The following is a 16589-nucleotide window of genomic DNA, read 5'->3' as shown; positions in this document are numbered from 1 at the left end:
ACAGTAATGCTTCCCATCTCAGAGTTATAGCTGAATTATATTCTTGGATAGGAACACCCTGCACAATCATACCGAAATGTGCACGGCTAGGTTTGGGTTGCTCAATTCCTCTGAGGCCATTCTGAGCAATTACTTCATGCAATGCACTGGAAGGGAAAATGTCATACTTCATGAGAAGGTGACTACCTGTGTGTGCAAAAACTGATTTTCACCAGTAAGTGAGTAACTAAATGAATTACTTTTCATTTACATTGACCAGGAAACTATACCAACACTTGTGAAGCAAGAAAAACAATACTGTTGTTGAATTTGAGTAGTCCTTTATTTTTGACCACATTCCTTTTTTCCCCACTTTATGTACTTTGTCAATCAGGCCAAGATTTTGTTCTGTATAAAAGCTCACATGGGTCTCATTTTCAAATATCTTCACTGTAAAAAAATGTGAAGATGCTGCAAACATCTATCCCATTTGAACCTGGTTTTTATACATGATTCACAAATCTTAAACATTGAGCCAATATGGTGATGCCTGGATCATCTATGAGATGCTCGCTTGCAAATGTGATTCACAAAGATTTGCTCAAGGGTATATCAGAGATGCTCCAGAGATCTCCAGATTTGCTCAAGGGCATAACAGAGATGCTCTAGAGATCTCCAGATTTGCTCCAGGGCATATCAGAGATGTTCTAGAGATCTCCAGATCTGCTCCAGGGCATATCAGAGGTGCCCTAAAGTTCTCCAGATCTGCTCCAGAGCATATCAGAGATGCCCTAGAGATCTCCAGATTTGCTCCAGGGCATATCAGAGAAGCTCTAGAGATCTCCATATTTGCTCCAGGTTTGGGCGTTTTGCATTAGCTATAAGGCATCAGTTGATAGGCTGAGATGCTCAGAGCCCTATCCTGATTGTCTCTTGTCAACATCATTGTGAATAAGTCTCAGGATGTTTGGTTTTTAGGTTAAAACATTGTATTGCAAACTTCTTAACAAATTAGTAGACACGTCGTTGACACTTTTTTCCCATTCCCTGTTCAAATGACACATGACCCAGGGCGCATTTACTTGTACACCTCAATGTACAAAATGTATTGTGTGCACCTAATGACTTCCACCGAGCCAGCAAAAATGCTGCATGTGCAGGCCAGTGAAATCCTGCAGTCTCACCGTGCTTTAAGGGAGCAACAATCATGCGTTTAGCTTTTACCGCGCTGGAATGAGGCTGTGTGTATGACTTTAGCCTTAATTGTAGCATACTATATCAGTATGAAACTCACTGAAGGCAAGCCTTTTCTGTATTAAATGCATAGAGGAGTTCACATAAACATTAAAACATAGTTAATATTTTAAGCTGGAAAGGTAGGGCAAGCACAACACACTTGCCTTGTGGCCCGGACCGAACAATGCCATGCATCATGGGTTTGATAACACGGTTGCATCACCCCAGACCTCCATCCACCCTCTTCCCATCTTGATGAATTGAGTGCCACATTGTGGGTAATAATGATGGTAATAAGTAACATTAATATCCAGATAAATCTGAAACTGGATTCCTGATGATAGTGCTAGTATTTGAAAAAGAATTATTCGGAGCAATGAGGATACTTTGCGTAATACATGCAATAGAAATACATGGGGCGATATCACTATATCAGTCCCTCGCAGCTCTGGTCTTAAATGATTTCCAATTTCAATCCATTAGATGTAAAGGCCTTATGTATGCTTAATGACCGTCGCTGTGTTGCGTCCTCCACGTTTGGTTGGGTTGATACCAGGCAATGAAAGACTTGCTTGCTGACACACCAGAAGGCATTCTAATTATTGTCCCAAAACTAAAGGTTATACTCAATTGAAAGGTGATTCTCCCTTGTCCGTTTTTAAATCGACACCCACCACTAAGACCAAACTCTAGTTCGAACAGACATCACTAATAGCAACACCCAGAAGACTCCGGCAGTAGCTACCATCCTCTCCACCGGGCAGTCTTTCTTCATAGACACGTAGAGGTTGATGGACAAGTGCTTTGACAGCGGGGAGGCTAATAATGCAGGGCTCTTTATGCACCATTGTCAAAAATGTGCAGGGTCACACACACCAAAATGGCACGGTGGGAATCAATGACCTGAAGATAGCACTTACCAATCAATGTCAATGAATGAAAAGTATTTATGCAAAATTTGAGGTGACACAGGTGATGGTGTTTTGTGAAAGCCAACAAACTGCCTACATTTTGCTGTATTTGCAGTCAAACCCATGCAGCACATGCTGGATTTCACCAGATAATAGGATTTAGAGACTTCTAATTAGGAGAAGGATGAGCCTTCGTTTGGAGGTGCTACAGTTATGCTCCCAGGCAGTGAACACAGATGAGCGCAATGCACAGAAAGAGATGAAACCAATCCCTGCGACAACAAATGCACAACCAGCTCATCACAAATTGGTGTGCAGTCTCAAGGCTCATGTATAGAGCTTTGTATTGCATCCCACAAGCTGTAGTGGCATCCTGTTCCATCTCTCTCATATCACACCCCAGCTTGCAGCAGATTGCAACAATAACTATATTTTGTAGGGAATCTAGCCAGCCGTAACAAAACTGTGACTCTGTGATCTTTGTACTGGATAGTTAGTACTATCTTCCTGTGTTTTTTGTTTGTTGTATTTCTGTGATCATGTTTACCTTCATTTCATTTTTCATTTTCAGTTGACTTGTGGTCAGTGGGGTGCATCATGGGAGAAATGATTAAAGGTGCTGTTTTGTTTCCTGGCACTGACCGTATCCTTCCTAGCAACCATTGGCCAACCGTCGAGCGACGTGGTCATTTGATTTCAACAGTTGTGCTCCTGTACCATCTTGATGCATAGGTTCTCCCAGTTTGCAGACTTAACGTCATCAGTTACTAGGGCAAGCCCCCCATTTAAAATGTGCCTTGCAGCATGCATCGCACAACCTATGTTTGTCTCCTAGTAGGAGTCCTAGCTGGAGAACACCGTGAGTATTATCAACGTCATTAGAGTTGTCCGTGCCGCAAATAGATTGCTATACATGGTTTGTTCTCTACTGCTTCCTGGTTCTTTCTATATCACAGTCTACTTCAATTTTGTATTCGAATGAGACTTAATATGTTGTAACATGCCAAAATATCAGCGTACATATATCCCTATTGTGGCAGGATGTTTGAGAAATCTATGTGTTCGGTAGATTTGCATGCAAAGATGGATGCGGTGCAAAGATTTTGCAGTCTTCTTGGAGAAACCATCACTATGAATAGGCCATCTAAAGAGTGATGATATCATTAAAGCAGATCTCTGCAATGCTGCAGTGCACTAAAAATGATATCCAGCCCCATCCTAGTAGAGGTTTTCGTAATAAGATTGAAAGATGTCTTCTTGTACTTTGCCGCACACATCTAAGGCAACGGGAAATCATTTGAAGTGCTCCGCTGCCGTTCTGAATTTTATCCAGGCTCTAAACTTAATATGCTGTGTGATTCACCGGGGCCTCCACCTTGTTTAATGCACAGCTAAATAATGCAATGAAATGGACACTGAGCAGGAGTAGCTGCACTCCCAGCTCCGAATCCAGCAGTGTCGTGTGTGCGGATAGTCTTCGCTCGAGTTCTCCCCCTGCATCATGATAAGCAGTGCTGCCATGCAAGTACCCTGGAATATATCGGCCAGGTCCCACTGTATCATATGGACAGGCTATGTTGCTCCATATTGCTTTGTTGTCCCCCAGAGCTGTTTGCCAAATTCACTGCTGCTCCGCGTGAGCTAATTGTCCTTATGAGGTTCAGTGACAGGGTTTGTTCAGCGGGATGTCAGAATTGAATGAGAGACAGCTTAAATCTGCACACATACTAAGGATGCTAAACTAATTAATGGAAATCAACTGGACTAGGTCTTTGCAAGAAATATCCTGACCTCAGTGCCATTCACCTCCCCACTTCCATGTCTGATAACCACCTGGACTCTGATGAAGGGCAAGACCTCCTTCGATATTCCGTGCCTTCGATATTCCGTGCCTTGCATAGTAATGCCTTAACAGGCTCTACACCATACTTTCTACAAGAAGAGGTGCCATGATACTGACCAAACAAAGCCCGACATACCACACAGGCCACCCGACTACTAAACCGGAAACAGGCAGATGATATAAGATGTAATCTTGCCTCACAGCTAAAATATCCCCACAAAAGTCACACGACTTGCTTGTGCCCAATTTAATGTCCTTCAGGGCAAAACTCAAAAGCCATCAGTTTTAACAAGACCCACTGCTGTAATATGCCAAAGAAGAAGTTAAGCTACATAAAGAACACTCCATAAAATAAAGGAACATGCACGTATATACTCACCCAACTTTTCAAGCATTAATAGGACCAACGCGAGTTGCTTGTGATATATTGTGAGTGATTTAGCCGGCATCAGTTTGCAGGCTCTACTACCAGCTGTTGGTCACTTTGGGTTAGTTGTGCACAGCGCTTTAGACAACCATTACGCACTGCTAGCCTTTACTGAACCCTGCACACTCACCACTGGATTGGATGCAGGGGTATCCCCTATTTGTTTGACAAAATGTACCTCAAGCATAACAAAACTATGGCCTGCAAGGTGCCTTACTCAATGCGTTTAAAAGAAAAGCAGTAACTGACCCATTTCTAAAAGAAAATCCATGTCTGACATTCCTGATCCAACCAGTGAAAGACCTCTGTCCTTTCAATTGTGTTAACCCCTCCACTGCTGAGAATGTGTATGTCACATTCATGTCAATGCATTCTCAGGGCTACCATATTTATCTTTATTTGCACTTTGTGCTGCAGTAGGGTAACGAGGTAGAAAGGGAGAGAGCTCATAGAGTTGCTTGGGTGACTTCTGACTGAAATACAGTATCCTACCTAGTATGAAGTGACTTTTCCTCTAACCCAGATTTGCTCACCAAAATCCTATAGACCTTCTTAGGAACACGCACTGCACAAAAAGGCAAAATACCATGACCATGCAAGCATGGGAAAGTACAATGATACAGCAATATATAGAAACCAAAACCTACAAGGTATTTCCCCCAAATGTAGACACGCTTATCCTACCGTAGAGAACAGAGAGCGGGTTTTACTTAAACTCGTGTGAGGGTTTGCCCCCTTTGAGGCATTATCTGCACCTCAAGGAAAACGGGGCAAAGCCTCTGAATTGCCTGTGTCGTCACCTTTGTCAAGAATCTATCGTACATGTTTTTTTATTGTGTGTCACATTCAAGATACCTGCCTGGTCAGATGGATGCAATCCTTGGTAGCACCCAAAGGGGATTGGTATATGGGGGGTCAGCAGCCATACAATGTTTAAGTACAGATCGTTTATCTATGGAATACATGGTAGCGACATATACATTGAGGGCATCGTGGAAAAGATTACAATTCCTCAAAGAAGTACTATAACTAGCAGGCCGAATTATATTGTAATCTTTGCAAACTCATTGCTTTGACTATCCAACCAATCATGTCATAAAGTTGTTAATTAGAGTTTATGACTGTAAAGGCTTAGCCCAAATAGGATAGGTCATTCCTTCCTCAGTCAAAATGTAATTAATTAATTAAGTAAGTAATTAAGTTAAGTAACTGCCTATCTGCTAGCACTTTATCGACATGTACTGGGGAGTGATATTTAGAACCTTTTAAACATTGTAGTTGTGTATATGACAATGTTGTTGTACTTTTTTGTTGACTGCTATAAGTCTGTATGTATGACGAAGTAAAGTGTAAGATGTACAGGTTGTAATGGATAATATGTGAAATACAATGTATTGGTTGGGTGATTGACTGACAGCACTCCTCCCGCCATTGTGATTTCATTGGGGCAAACTGTAGCCTGGCAGTGGGAGAGCCCTTTGTAAATCTATTGTTTGCTGGTTAGTGCCAGTTGGTGTTTGACCAAAGGCTGGGTTTTGAGACCTATCTCTGATCTATCCGGTATTATCATGTGCTTAGTGTTCAAGCAGGGAGATGGTGCTCTAGTGGTCCTCTTGGACTTTGGTATGGGACTTCGGGGAGTTGATAACCCCACATTTCCAAGCAGGTTACTTGGTGAAGCAGTGTGTCCATTCTGGCATGGCTTTTTGCATGTCTTTTCTCACAGACAGACAACCTGTAAGAAACCCTGCCTACAACATTGTCTTGTCATGTGGCACAGAGGACTTCCCTTGCAATGTTATTTTCAGTAGACATGTACAACCGTTGCTGCCTGTCACCAACTCATTATGCATAACAGTTATATCTTACAGTTACTCAATTTGTAACACCCACATACGTATGGGTGGCGTATTGTATGAACTCTGGAAAAACGGATGTTTCACTTGCTTTGGGGCTTGCTCTGAAGATTTTGTTTAAGATCCATAACGAGGAACAACTTGCAAGTTCTTTTCAACCAAAGATAGGAATGTGCCTGAACGTTACCGCGACATAGGCATCATAATGGCAAGCTGCATATTTTTTCAGTCACACATCAGGAAATGTTCTGCCTTTAAGCTGCTGGGCGATATGGACCCTGTTTGATAGAACTGTTGCGAACACAGGGACTTCATAATGCAGCGTCCCTGTATTCTTGCCTCCAGAAGAACTACAAATTGAGATGCTATGCCTTCGATCTTAGAAAAAGAGACCATATTCCTCAGAGACACTGATTGGCTGCCTCCTGGCTCGTAGTAGGGAGAGGCTTCAATAGAGCTTGCCTCGTGCATTGGGATTCCTCAGAATGCGGCTACATTGTGTGACTGATACATGCATGTGCCATGTGTGCGCCCGTTCACTTTATTTAGCAGGACAAACATCTTCTTAATAAGCATAAAAAGTGTAGACTTACTGCTTAATGCAAGAGAAGGCCGACTGCTGCAGCCTCAAGGTCTGGAACACTTTGCCAGATACAGGACAGCTGGAAGATCACGAACAGAAGTAACAACCCTGAAGGCTCTGCTCATTCCAAATCTGGCAAAAGTACCAACTCACTCAATCAAAACCACTGAGCAAACCACTCTATTGAGGCGATATGCCCCAAGGAGGCGGGACGACCCTGTATGTAACGGCCCGGCGGCCAAATTAAGGGTGCCTTAACGAGGGTGGCGGTGGCGGTGGCGGTGGCGTTACCGAAAGGGTCGTCACGCCACTGAGGGCAATATCGATGTTGGCACACATGTAGTTCCCTACACACATGCTAGTAGTGTCTCTTCAAATAAATAAATAAACATACCTTTATTCTGCGGCCCAGCACTTCCACGTGCTGCTGTCGGCAAGCCCATTTTCCATGTTGATGACTGTGAAGTCATCAACAGGAAAATGGCCTGAGCTGACAGCTGCACTGCATGACGCTGTGCCACGTAAGAAAGGTACGTTTATTTACTTTTTCATTTATTTATTTTTTTAAAAGACTCCATTAGCACAAGTGTAGGAAACTACATGGGTGCTAACTGGTGAAGGGGGAGCGGAGGAGGGAACAGGGCGCTGGCCACCCAGGCTACTCAGAATGTCGGCTTGCACTAGAGCATGCAGCCTGCGTTCTGAGCATCCTGATGGACAGCACCCCTCCCAGGGTGCTAATGGTTAGTATATTGCTCTCTTAAGTTTCAGCTTTTGTTTCACGGTGCTCTGCTGCCATTGGCGTGGCCTCCGGGCACTCTGGTGGATGTGACATAGAGTGGGAATGGGTTTTGTTAGCGAGTGTTACAGATTATTATGTTTTCTTCTAATTTTCCCATCAACATCAATGGGGCTGCTGGCATATCTGCTGAATGATATGGAACGCAGGGAGACTTTTTGGGGAATGGGGTATTTTATTAACCCCACTCCCCCTTTCAACTCTAATCATTTGGAGTGAAGCAATGCGTCAATAAGGCTGCTAATACATGGGCACTTTTGTCCCCCATTTTAAAAGTGTGTTTGAGGTACTAGCCGTCTTATGGCGAGTACGGCTGAGAAACATTCTTTCCCCTTTATTTTCTTTTAAGTGTTTTTACACACTTTCTTGTGCAACACTGGCAGGATGATGGCGCTGTTATTTCTTTGTACGATTTTTGGGGGCACTACTGTGCCCCCATATGTCTGCTATGAAGTGGGCATTGTACCGCAATGGTGGTTCTAAGTGCCTGCACCTCATGTTCCAAACCCTCTATTCATGGCTCTGCCCTCCAGGGTGGGCTAAGAAACCACCATAGACGGTCATGCATCTTCCTGGCCTTGCTGCAAGAGGCTTGAGTACATCTTTTTTCTTATTGAGGTTCAGGCCCCAGTCATATGAGTGGGCCTGCGAAAAGCTCACATTCTCCTAGAAGGGCCAATACCAGCCCTTGGTAAATGGTGGCCTTCCAATCCGATGACCGGCTCGCATGACCGGGCGGTGGCAATCCTACTGCGCCAAGCAAGGCTGCGACTCTCCGACTTATTGCTGCTCCATGATGAAGAATAAACTGCCATTAGCTGTCTATCCACAACATACACATGTTGTGAAGAAAGATCGGAGCTAGTGAGAGGAAGGCCTAGCACAATACTGTATATTCATTTAATATATTTCTCTATTCTTGTATATGATATTAAAACTGAGACGAGTATCTTCGATATGCATGGTACGGACGAGTTGGGCGCAATATAGATTGATTTATGGGATATGTTTCTTTTCTTGTGTTTATGAGTAGATCCAAACTTGAAAATGTAATACAATATAAAAATGTTTTATAAGGAAATCACTGTATTTTATTCGAAACTCTGTGTCTGCTGAGCCAGAGTTGTTTTTCTATGTATTTAGTTGGGTGTTTATTGTGGGAACTTTGTTTATAAAAGCCATGTTGATGTTTGCTATCCCTATAAAATAGAGCGTACCCACTTTTTAAAAATATTATAGACCTGTAAAAGGTGCCTCCCTCCTGTCGCCTTGTGGTTAGTCCCGCTTTACTCTCTGCAGTCTTCCAGTGTTCCGAGGAGTTGCAAAGCTTTTGTCCTCCTTTGCTGGCATCTCATGCAGCCCTGGGTCTGTCATTCTCACAGGCACCTTGGTTGTGGGACCAAGACCTTGTCACTCTGCTGCTTCTGCTTGCTGCCAAGAAGAATGGGCTTTCTGGAGCCTCAGTCCACCTGTCCTGCTTGCTCGTGCCTGCCCACTCTTTGTGGGGCAGGCACTGCTGCTTTTTGTGGCTGAGTTGTTCTGGGGACCCTCCACATTGTGGGAGTTGGCACAGCGGTCTTCCTGCAGCTTCACCACAGGTTCAGCCAGGATCCATTGTATAGGCCGCTGACGGTGACCAGAACGGCTGTAGCCACCTATCAAAGTTCTCGCCTGAAGTATTCCGTGAACCTGCCCCCCAAGCCACCAACTTCAAAACTAATGGTGTAAGCGGTTTTCCTCAATGGCTGTTACTTACCTCAGGGTTGTTGTTTGACTTGGATGGTATTCAAAGGGCTGGGCTGTTCATCTGGTCCTCCACCCATTGTCATGAATTACTGTGGGCATAAAGCTACCAGTATATGGATTCTGGTGGTGAAACCTGAGCCTGGGTATCCTGTTTGGTTCTCTCCTGGATGACTAGGATAGGTAGCTGCCCTTTCCTTTTACAGGAATATCTAAATGTGTATATCATACCCATATTTACTATACAAAGGGGTGACTAGTGACTGCAGACCTGTTTAACTCTATGGTAGAGATTTGAGTGGCTCTGAAAACTCCATAAAAGTACTTAAACCCTAAGTATTTACCATGAACGTTGTTGGGCATTATTCGTAAGGCATAGCTTAGTGCAAACCTACAACTTATAAGGTCGATGATATGTAGACGAATACCTATTTTCCACACTTCACCTACTTTAGCATTGTTGGCTTTAAACTGTGTTGAATCTAAAGTGTGATGGTTGACCCTGCTGGGTAACAAATTTTGATTATATGTATGCCAATGTTGCATATGCCTACCTATGTGGTGCTTGGAGCATAAGACAGCTGTGTATTCAACATATAAGTATATTTAAGATAATCACTTGTGTGGGGAATCCATTGCTTAATTGTCTGTGTATTTGTAAGGTACCTTACAGCAAGCCTCCTAGTCTGTGCCTTATTGTTCAGCCTCATTACCAAGTGTGTGTTAGGTTAGACTTTATTTTGAACCTTTCCTGGTCCTCTAAAATGTTTTTCCCAGAACCCAACTCTTATAGTGTTTCTGAAAAACCCTCCTAACAGTGGCGACAGAGGGTAAATGCACTTTGCTGTTGTGTTGGTGAATTTAATTCAGAACAACCCAGCTACTGTTTGTGGCTTTGCCCCTAGCTGGTTAATTTCAAGAGCAGTTGCGGTAGCTGTATGATTGTGTTTCTGTGGCGCGAGAATGGGATGGACTGGCCAGAGAGATATACCTTGGTTGGAGAGGTGTGATGTTTGATGTCTGTGTGAATTGTGCTCAGGTGATGTATGTGTGTGGCTTATTTGGTATGCCTAGTGTGTATGGGAGCAAACAATTTCAGCAGGTTATTGTGTGGAGTAGTCAGTGGATGCCTTGATGTGCCTTTGGAGCATCCATCTGGTGTGGGCGTGCCAACTTCCTTACAGCGATGCACCTAGGGTAGTGTAATTTATGAGAAGAAATTCAAAGGCCAGAACTCCATATTGGACTGAGGTTCCTAGCATAGAGCAGCATGCACGCCTGGTCCTAAACAACTTTGAGACAGATAGGGAAACACATACGGTTGCAGGGGGCAGTGGTAAAGACTTCACCATTGATTGAGTGACATCTCTTCAAGGGAAAGCCTCATAGGGACATCTAGGAGTAGAATTGTAGTTGGGCACCTTGGAGCAAAATCACAGTGAAGCACAATTACAGTGTAGCAGACAGGAGCAAAATCAGGGAGATGCCTAGGAGCACAATCATATTGGGCCACCTAAGAGCAGTATAGTTTAATTTAGGTCATAGAATGGTGATCAGCCTAGTGAGGGGCACAAACAAAAATAATCTCATATAATAAGCCATAGCATGACACAGTAAGTCATAAACAAGTTACGCAAACAACAGGATCAATAGTCATAGCAAAGCATGAAAAGATCTAGCAAGGCAATCCTCCCATTTCACATTCTCACTTTGCCTTTGCCAAACCCTTTCTCTATCGCTTGTACAAATAGATGTAATGCACATTATGCGCCACAAGGGTAAGGACATTGGAAGATGAGGGAGATTAGGGGAGAAGGCTCACTTGGGACTCCACTTATTACACTAAGGGTTATGGGAGGCATGAACCTTTTCATTCAGAGGAAGCTACTGGAAATATGAAAAGCAGAGACACTCATTACATCTTCCTTAATATTGTATTTGTTTACTTATTTATTTTATTTATGTACAGGAGCAACAATGCTCTTTTGATCACAAAAGAATGTACAGTAGACAAGAAGTCACATTTGACAGGGAGCAGGGAGCTTCTTACAATGGGGTGTGTTTGAGGGGCATTCTGACCAGGTTGTGGAGGACAGTAAATGGAACAGTCACCACGGACAATACATAGGTCGACATACATAGATTAAGGGCAACCAACATTAAAAATGTTTAAGTGCAGGGAGGTGGTACAGCTAGCTGTGCTCAGGATGTAACCATAATGGGTGAACTGCTAGAATGAAGGCATAGGAAGTGGGAGACAGATGCATGTTAGAGGCAAGGGAAAAATGTTAGCTAGCAGGCAGGTGAGAGGTAGGTTAAGAGGGTAACTCAGAGGCAAGGAGGTAGGCTTTTAGTTTGGTTTAGAATAAATACGGGTGAACTGTTTTTTGGGATATCTGGGGAAGAGAATTCCATGCAAGTGGAGCAAGATGTGAGAAAGAGTGGAAGCGAGAGACAGCACAGGGAGGGCGAGGAGCCACAAGGGTAGTCGAAGAGACAGAGTGGAGATTACGAGAAGGCATATAGAGTTGGATAGAGGAGAATAGATACAGTTGTGCCTTACTGTGGATAGGTTTGTAAACCTAGAGAAGAAATCTAAATCTGGACCTGTTTCTCATCATCAGCCATCCAGCCTGCTGATGGTACGAGTGCTCAGGATGTAACCATAATGGGTGAACTGCTAGAATGAAGGCATAGGAAGTGGGAGACAGATGCATGTTAGAGGCAAGGGAAAAATGTTAGCTAGCAGGCAGGTGAGAGGTAGGTTAAGAGGGTAACTCAGAGGCAAGGAGGTAGGCTTTTAGTTTGGTTTAGAATAAATACGGGTGAACTGTTTTTTGGGATATCTGGGGAAGAGAATTCCATGCAAGTGGAGCAAGATGTGAGAAAGAGTGGAAGCGAGAGACAGCACAGGGAGGGCGAGGAGCCACAAGGGTAGTCGAAGAGACAGAGTGGAGATTACGAGAAGGCATATAGAGTTGGATAGAGAAGAATAGATACAGTTGTGCCTTACTGTGGATAGGTTTGTAAACCTAGAGAAGAAATCTAAATCTGGACCTGTTTCTCATCATCAGCCATCCAGCCTGCTGATGGTACGAGGAAGACGGTGTGAAGTGAGGGTGTTCAAATAGAGTCCTGGTAGCGAAGTTAATAATCTTGTCAAGAGGAAACAAAGCATAGTTGGGAAGACCAAAGAGGAGGCTGGCACAGTAGTTCAGTTCATAGGAGACACAAGTGATAAGAGAGGTTTGGTGGTGTTGAAAGGAAGGAGGTGTCTGATTTTCCTAATATTTAGGAGGTTGAGGAGAGCTGCTGTTTCAGTTTTGGAGATGAAAGTAGAGAAGGTGTGAGAGGAGTCATAGATGACACTGAGGTTTCTAGCTTAAGAAGGGTAGGGGATAGTGTCACGTGGGAACTGGATAGGCAGAGGAAGAGATGAGAGAGAGCTTTTGGCAGGGAAGAAGAGTACCTCTGTTTTGGTAGAGTTTATCATCAGAGAGTGCAAAGCCATCCAATATTTAATGGCAGAGAGACAGTTTGAAGTTTTGATAGAGAGATCAGAGGAGCGTTCAGGAAACGAGAAGAAAATGTGGGTGTTGTCCGTGAAGAGTTGGTACGAGAACCAAGGAGGACATTAGTGCACCAAGAGCAGAAGTGTAGAGTGTAAAGAGGAGTGGGCCCAAGAAAGAGCCTTGTGGGACACCAACAGTTAGAGTAGTGAGTGGAGAGGTGTTTCTGCTCCAGGAGACAGAGAATTGGCGAGGTGCAAGGTAGGATTCAATCCAGGCAAAGGCTTGATCGCAATTCGTAAGAACATTAGAGTATTAAGGAGAACAGAGTGATCTACAGTGTCAACAGCAGCAGACAGGTCAAGGAGAATTAGGATAGAGGATAGGTTTCAGTGATTAGCAGAGGCGATGAAGTTGAACACATTCATGAAAGCAGTTTCAGTGGAGTGACATGGGTGGTAACCTGCTTGTAGGGGGTCTCAAAGGTTGTGGATGTCTAAATAATTGGTAAGACAGTTGTACACAACCCCTTTGAGCACTTTAGAGTAGTGCAGAAGGAGAGACACATGGTAAAAGTTAGCCTGTAGGTTTGTGTCAGCACCTTGCTTTTTTAGGAGAGGGATGACTGAGGCTGTTTTGAAAACAGAGGAAAAGCAAGAGGAGTCAAAGGACAGGTTGAAGAGTTCAGCGAGGTGAGAGGGCAGTATAGGGGCAATAGTCTTGCCTAGCTGAGGACTAAAAGGATCTGATGGGGCATAAGAGGGGTTAGCCTTCTTCAATAGAGATTGCACTCATCAGTATTAGTGGGAGATGGAGGCAGAGGATGATGGTAGAGTAGGGGGAGTGTAAAATGTAGTAGGAGGGAGAGTGAGGATGGTCAGGAGAGATTCTCTAATTTTGGTAATTTATGCAGCAAGGTATTCAGCAAGGTCATTAGATGTGAGAGTGGAGTTGATAGTCATAGACATAGGAGGAGTGAGGAGTGAGTTTAGGGTGCCATGTAGCTGGCAAGGATGGTTGGAGTGAGAGTTAACAGTGAATAGGTAGAATTCACGTTTAGCTCTATCAAGAGTGGACTTGAGAGAGTTCAAGGCAGAGAGGTAGAGTTGCAGGTCCTCATGGGAGTGGTTACGCTTCCATTTGCACAGCAGCTGATGCATGTCTGTGCAAAGAGAGCATATCAATGGGGTGACCCATAGTTGAGGATGCTGACACTTAGAGGTGAAAAGTAAGCAGTGGGAAGCGAGAGGAGAATGAGTCATATAGTAAGGATTGGAAGCTGGAGAAGGCAGTGTTGGTCGAATGGGTATCAGGTGTGAAGGGGAAGAGTGAGAACTATTGATCAGATAAAGAGGGAATGCTAGAAGGTTTAAATTTCCTTTTAGTAATAGGTGAATCAAGTGGTGAGGAGAGGTCAGAGGGTGGAAAGGAGATGGTGGTGGAAAGAAGTGAGTGATCAGACATGGATCATGTGAAAGTAGTATTAGTGGCTGAGAGAGAGGTGGAGATGAATAGGAGATCCAAAGAATTATCCCCTATGTGGATAGGTAGGTTATGGATAGAGTGGAGAGCATGGTCACTAAGAAAAGACTGACGTTCAGATTTCTGAGAAGTGTTTGGAGAGGGAAGGTTAAAGTCACCTAAGAGAATGGGTTGATGTTTAGTGGAAAGAGAATCAAGGAGTTGCCTGAGGTCATCAGATAATGGTCCAGTGGAACCAGGAGGGCGATAGATGCAGATGATGTGAACCAACCGATTGAGGCAGAGCAATAGTAGAGATGGTGAATTCAAAAGAGGTAGGAGAGGACGTGGAGATTTGTGGTGCATTCATGGTGAGAAGAGAGTAGATGCCTGATGCCTCCAACTCTGTCAGTCAGTCGAGGAGAGTGAACAAAGGGTAGTTTGGAGTAGTGGAGGGATGCCGGAGTGGCAGTGTCAGACGGAGAAATTCAGGTTTCAGTGATAGCAAGAAGGCCTAGGGGAGGAAAGCTGGAGTGAAAGTAGGCAGTGATTTGTTGCATACAGACTCAGAGTCTCAGAGGAAGAGAGACAAGGTGGATAGGTGTTAGGGGAGGTATGGTTAGCTTGTCAGCTTTGTTAGTCGGAAGGAGGTCGAAGATAAATCGAGTAGTGGGTGTTCTGAGTTGAGAGTTTTATAATAGGGATAGGAAAGGAGGAAGTTGTAGCTTGATTGGAGAAAGTGTAGGGAGAGGTGAGTAAGAGGAGCAGAAGCAGGAGCAGGAGTGAGTACATTATAGGTTAGTAGAACAGTTTGGTTTGACTGTTGATTTGGAAGCTGAGAGCAGTCTCAAACCTCACTCTAACTTGTTCAGGTACTGTGCTTAGATAGGCCTGCTCTAACTTTTTCCCAAAAGGCAAAAAATGACATTTGTCAACCCTTTGCCAAGCTATTGAGTCAAGGGCCAGAATCCCTGAGCATTTCTAGATGTCTAACCCAGCATCATCAACAGGCCTTAGAATCCCCCGTATGTGTTCACACTGCTTTCTAACCGAATCAGACATTTTGGGTCTAAGTGACTAAAAAATAAATAATTCTCAAAACTCCATTAAGTGCTATTGTAAACCAATGATACAATTTAGTGACACTGTGCAATAATAATTCTTGGATCACACAGTAACAGGATTGGTTTATTGTGAATGGGTGAAATGTGTTCTGAAACATATAATTCAACTCGTGTTTGCCCTGAAAAAGACATTTTTATGGTTGAAACACGCGCTGGCTGTTGAGAGATGGGTGTTAATAAATGTATACACCTTACTTTAGGAAAAGACTGATTTGAATAAGTACATTTGCTCTAGAGAAAGAGAGTGTGCTCAACAGGAGTCTGGATTTACTTTGTTTTACTGTTCTCTCTTAAGCTCCTGTCACATCAGATGACACCAAAGGACACTGAAACTGTGTTTGTGGACCTGGTGGAAGACATGTGATGGGCTTTATCCAAGCTCACCCTCAGTGTCTACACCTCCTCAGACTGATCTCCTTGCCTCCCATTGCTTTACGCTCAGTGACCCTGACCTAGGAAGTGCCCCAGTGTTCATCACTGTTTGCTGTTCTTTTCTCTTTTTACGGAAGTCTATTGACAGCACTAATAGTATCAATCAGGTGTCTTTATCACACCTTTGACGACGTTATCCATATTCTTCTTATGATGGATGAGATCATTGCATTATAAGGACATTGGAAGGGCCCTGTCACCTCTCTTTCATGAGCTTTTCATTTTGGACTGAGCCCATCTCAAAAAACCATGGGCCAGAACCTGTGAATACTCACCGTTTTGATCTCTTTGGCCAATGGTTATTCAATGCTTCACAACTGGCTATAGTTTTGCTCATTTGCTTAGCCATTTGCCAGTTAGAGCACATTTAGACTTTTGCAACCCACCTAGGCTTTGGCAGAAGCAATTTGGAACATATCTTTCTATTCCTAGTCTGATGGTCCCAATTAGAGATGGGGACAGGTTGAAGTGCTATAAAGTACCTGCAAGGTATTCTATGCCACTGCTCCTTCTTCTTCTTCTTCTTCTTCTTCTTCTTCTTCTTCTTCTTCTTCTTCTTCTTCTTCTTCTTCTTCTTCTTCTTCTTCTTCTTCTTCTTCTTCTTCTTCTTCTTCTCCTTCTTCTTCTTCTTCTACTTCTTCTTCATATATGCCCTTACCTGTCATCACTTACCACACGTAAAAGAT

General features: G+C 43.6%; 1 protein-coding gene across 15 annotated transcripts in view; it reads left to right on the top strand.

The window, feature by feature from the left end:
• The window catches only part of MAPK10 (mitogen-activated protein kinase 10), a 928972-nt gene that overhangs the window by 629306 nt on the left and 283077 nt on the right, over window positions 1–16589 (top strand). For 3 of the 15 annotated variants that reach the window (XM_069630429.1, XM_069630427.1, XM_069630418.1), the window contains exon 9: window positions 2698–2769. The exons of the other annotated variants lie outside the window; for them this stretch is intronic. In XM_069630429.1, coding sequence (XP_069486530.1) covers window positions 2698–2769 — 72 coding nt within the window. The remainder of the gene's footprint in view (window positions 1–2697; window positions 2770–16589) is intronic. 15 annotated transcript variants of the gene reach the window in all.

Source organism: Ambystoma mexicanum, chromosome 6q (genome assembly GCF_040938575.1).
Source record: "Ambystoma mexicanum isolate Mex_15411 chromosome 6q, UKY_AmexF1_1, whole genome shotgun sequence".
Taxonomy (NCBI): Eukaryota; Metazoa; Chordata; class Amphibia; order Caudata; family Ambystomatidae; genus Ambystoma; species Ambystoma mexicanum.
This window is presented reverse-complemented; position numbering and strand designations above follow the sequence as displayed.